We start from the raw sequence: 3,249 nt of genomic DNA on the forward strand, positions 1-3,249 counted from the left end.
TGAGTGTTTCAATCTGAATAGTAAAGGGGTTTAAGCGTTAGTGGCAGGGTTGTGTGTGAGTCAGAGAATACACATAAGTAACGGACGCATAGGAGGACCAGATAGGAACACCTCTTTACTCCCTTTGGTGCAGGGAGCACGTAAGACCAGTTGGAGTTGTTTCTCAAATAAATCCGAGATAAACGCGGCCGTAAGCAGCTGATGTTAAAGGTTTCCATAGCAGCCTTGATAATCTAATACCCCTCTATCTCTAGAAAATTACACTGTCAACTGTGGAAAGACATTTCAAAACAGGGAAGGTGCTGCCCGTTTAACCCACATTTATAAGAAAGCATGTCCAACAAAGCATGTAAAAATACCCCAGATAGGGATTCCTGTCTTACAACACAAATGCAGATAAGACCTTCTCTACTTGATTGTACGCCTCTGAGGTCACAATCTAAATCCCGAGATTTGTTTTTTTAGTGATGGTCCATTTTAAAACTTAAGCAACTTTAATAAAAAAAAAGGTTACTTTGACAATAATTGTGTTTGGTGATTTAACAGGTTAGAGCTCAAACTGGGCCTACACATTTAGATAATGACTAAAATAAGTTTTTTTGTTCTTATTATATCGTGTTTCAACTGTAAAACTGATACGAAATATATTGATAGTGTTGAGTAATAATCAATTTACTAAGAGTCTTCATCCATGCTAAACGCTGAGGCTGTAATTCAGGCACAGCTAAATGCAACAACTTTGATGTTAAACAGGTAACTTTCAAAATGTCTGTACCAAAATGTGAGGGGTTAACGCCATCCAAGAGTTATTCTCAGTACAGATCTGTAGGCAGCGGGACAACATTTGTTTTCTTGGGGAAGCATTCATTCTTTCATTTGTATTGGGACTAATAGTTTTGAACTGACTTTGGTTGCATGCAAAACACTCAGTAGTTAGAGCAAAAAGGCTAGCGCATTGGCCCAAATACCATCTGGAACACACTCCCATCTTGCCTGGATCATTATCTGCATCTCCATTGGCTACGACAAGATCTTTAAATAGCAGTTGTTTCCCCAGAGGCTTAATTGCGTCCGACTGATGGCCAACGGTCTCTAACATTGGTCAAAATGTGTCCCAGAAACCACAAGTTTAAACACAAATGTTGGAATCACCAAGGTCATTAGAATCCATCTTCTGGGGATCATGAATAACTTTCACTTTTAAAAAAATATAGGCCCAGTTTAACTGCAGGTACCTGGTGCTTTTCATCTGCTGAGTCCTCATTAGGTTCCTAGACACACAAGCCCATTAGGAAACCTAAGGGTTAGTGAATAATGTTATCAGCTGAAGTAGAAACAGCAGCTCAAGAGTCAGAGGAAGGTGTTTGTCTGAGCTCATAGGAACAAGGTGAGGCTGCACATCCTCGGCCACTTTCAGCAGCCCAGAGGAGCTCAGCGTGTGTCTCCAGTAGGGCTGCTCGATTATGCAAAATCCTAATCTCGTTATTTGGGTCAATAATTGTAACAGGAAATAAATGTTGAACTACAATTTAAGACCAAATAAAAAATTTTTGGCCACCAATGGTAATGCTGATAGGGCTGCTCATGTCATCTCTAAAATATGTTTTGCTAGAAACTAGAGGCTGCTCGATTATGCAAAAATCATATCTCGATATTTGGGTCAATAATTGATATCACGATTATTCAAAACGCTTATCCATTTACTTTGAAAACATCCATTTATTGGAGAAAACAAATTTGAACAGTATGTTTTTAACAGTTGATTACCCTGAACTTTAAGTATAACTCAACTGAAAAACCAATAAAAAAAATGTTTTAATAATTAAAAAAAATCGATTACGTTGTTTTCGTAATCGTTGCAAGCCATAATCGTAATTGCGATATAAAATATGATTAATTGAGCAGCCCTAGTCTCCAGGGAAAGTCAGTCTGGAGCTTCAGTCAGTCTGTCCACAGCGCTTTCCGTTACCAAGCTGTCTGCAACAAAGCAACCCGCTTCTCCTGGTTAATTCTCATTGACAGCAGCCGCAGCGGATTAGTCCCTGCAGCAGCCTCCTGCCGCGCTGACATTAACATCTGAATGAGCATCAGTTCAAAAAGTGACACGTTTAGAATAGTGAGAAGCACACATTAATAATTCTTCTTCTATCTCCTTTCTCCCCAAATAGTTACTTTTGATCTCTCTCTGCTTGAATGTCCTTCCCTCCTGCCTTACCCTCCCTGTTTCCTCCTCTGCACTGACCTTTCCTCGGGTCAGTGCAGAAGAGTCAGTGTCCTTTTCCCATTTCGGTTGAATAAACAGGAATGAGACTATAAAAAAACGCTCCTTACGTCTTGTGACAGCTCTGATAAGGGCCTGCACTGATAAGGACACAGATTTAAGCTCTGTCCTCCCCCTGATAGGAACTATCTAAGAAGCTGGGAAACACTCTCCTAATTTAACCTTTTAATAATAAACAAAGTGTTTGGACTGCCCTCAGTTTAAAAGTAACCATTATCTAATTGCCTCTCTCTTTAGTCGCTGCCCCCACTTCCTTTGAGGGACCCTTTGGGAAGATTATCTACCGAGTGAGGGTGGCTATCGACACACCACGCTTCTCTAAGGACTACAAAGCCCAGAGAGCCTTCTACCTTCTCAACCTGCTCAACCTCAATGAGGTGCCTGAAATTGAAGTAAGTACACAAATGTCCCTACTTTTGAATCATCTATTATCTAATTGTATTCCTATAAAAACTGGAATGATGCCGTTCTGTTTTCTTTGTGGATATAATCCAGAAACAGAAGGAGAAGAAAGGACTTTGAAATGCACTCTTTATTTGATCAGCGTGTGTCTAGGTGGAGGCTTATTTGATTTCATGGCCGAGCAGGATCTCATTTATTTTCTCCTCTTCTCCATCTACATTCCTTACTCTTATCATTCCCCTTTTTAGACCCTCCAGAAAAACGCGATTCTGCGATCGCAGAATTTACCGCATAATCAGCAAAATGGCGCAGATTTTTAAAAGGCCGCATATTTATCAAAAGGCCGCATAATCCCCGCAATTTTCCACACAAAGTTGAGAAGAAAAAAAAGTTAACTCGTCTTGACGTGAAGTAGTGATGATGATGCAACGTCATCAGCCCGCGCATCACAGAAGGCAAACACCGTCGTGTGAAGGTGTGGAATTCACACACCAAGATGAACAAATCGAATCCATCACATTTACCCACGACATTTCAGCTAAGACCGGGCAAAGCAGTACCCCAAT

The 3,249-nt window shown here is 40.5% G+C and overlaps 2 protein-coding genes across 2 annotated transcripts in view; both read left to right on the plus strand.

Moving 5' to 3' along the window:
• stxbp1a (syntaxin binding protein 1a) overlaps positions 1–3,249 on the plus strand; it is a 682,465-nt gene that overhangs the window by 371,263 nt on the left and 307,953 nt on the right. The gene's annotated exons all lie outside the window — the stretch shown is intronic.
• The window catches only part of arrdc1b (arrestin domain containing 1b), a 47,189-nt gene that overhangs the window by 39,646 nt on the left and 4,294 nt on the right, over positions 1–3,249 (plus strand). Inside the window, exon 4 of the mRNA XM_010796081.1 lies at positions 2,519–2,673. Coding sequence (XP_010794383.1) covers positions 2,519–2,673 — 155 coding nt within the window. The remainder of the gene's footprint in view (positions 1–2,518; positions 2,674–3,249) is intronic.

The sequence above is a fragment of the Notothenia coriiceps genome, unplaced genomic scaffold (assembly GCF_000735185.1).
Source record: "Notothenia coriiceps isolate Sejong01 unplaced genomic scaffold, NC01 NC01_scaffold00037250, whole genome shotgun sequence".
Taxonomy (NCBI): Eukaryota; Metazoa; Chordata; class Actinopteri; order Perciformes; family Nototheniidae; genus Notothenia; species Notothenia coriiceps.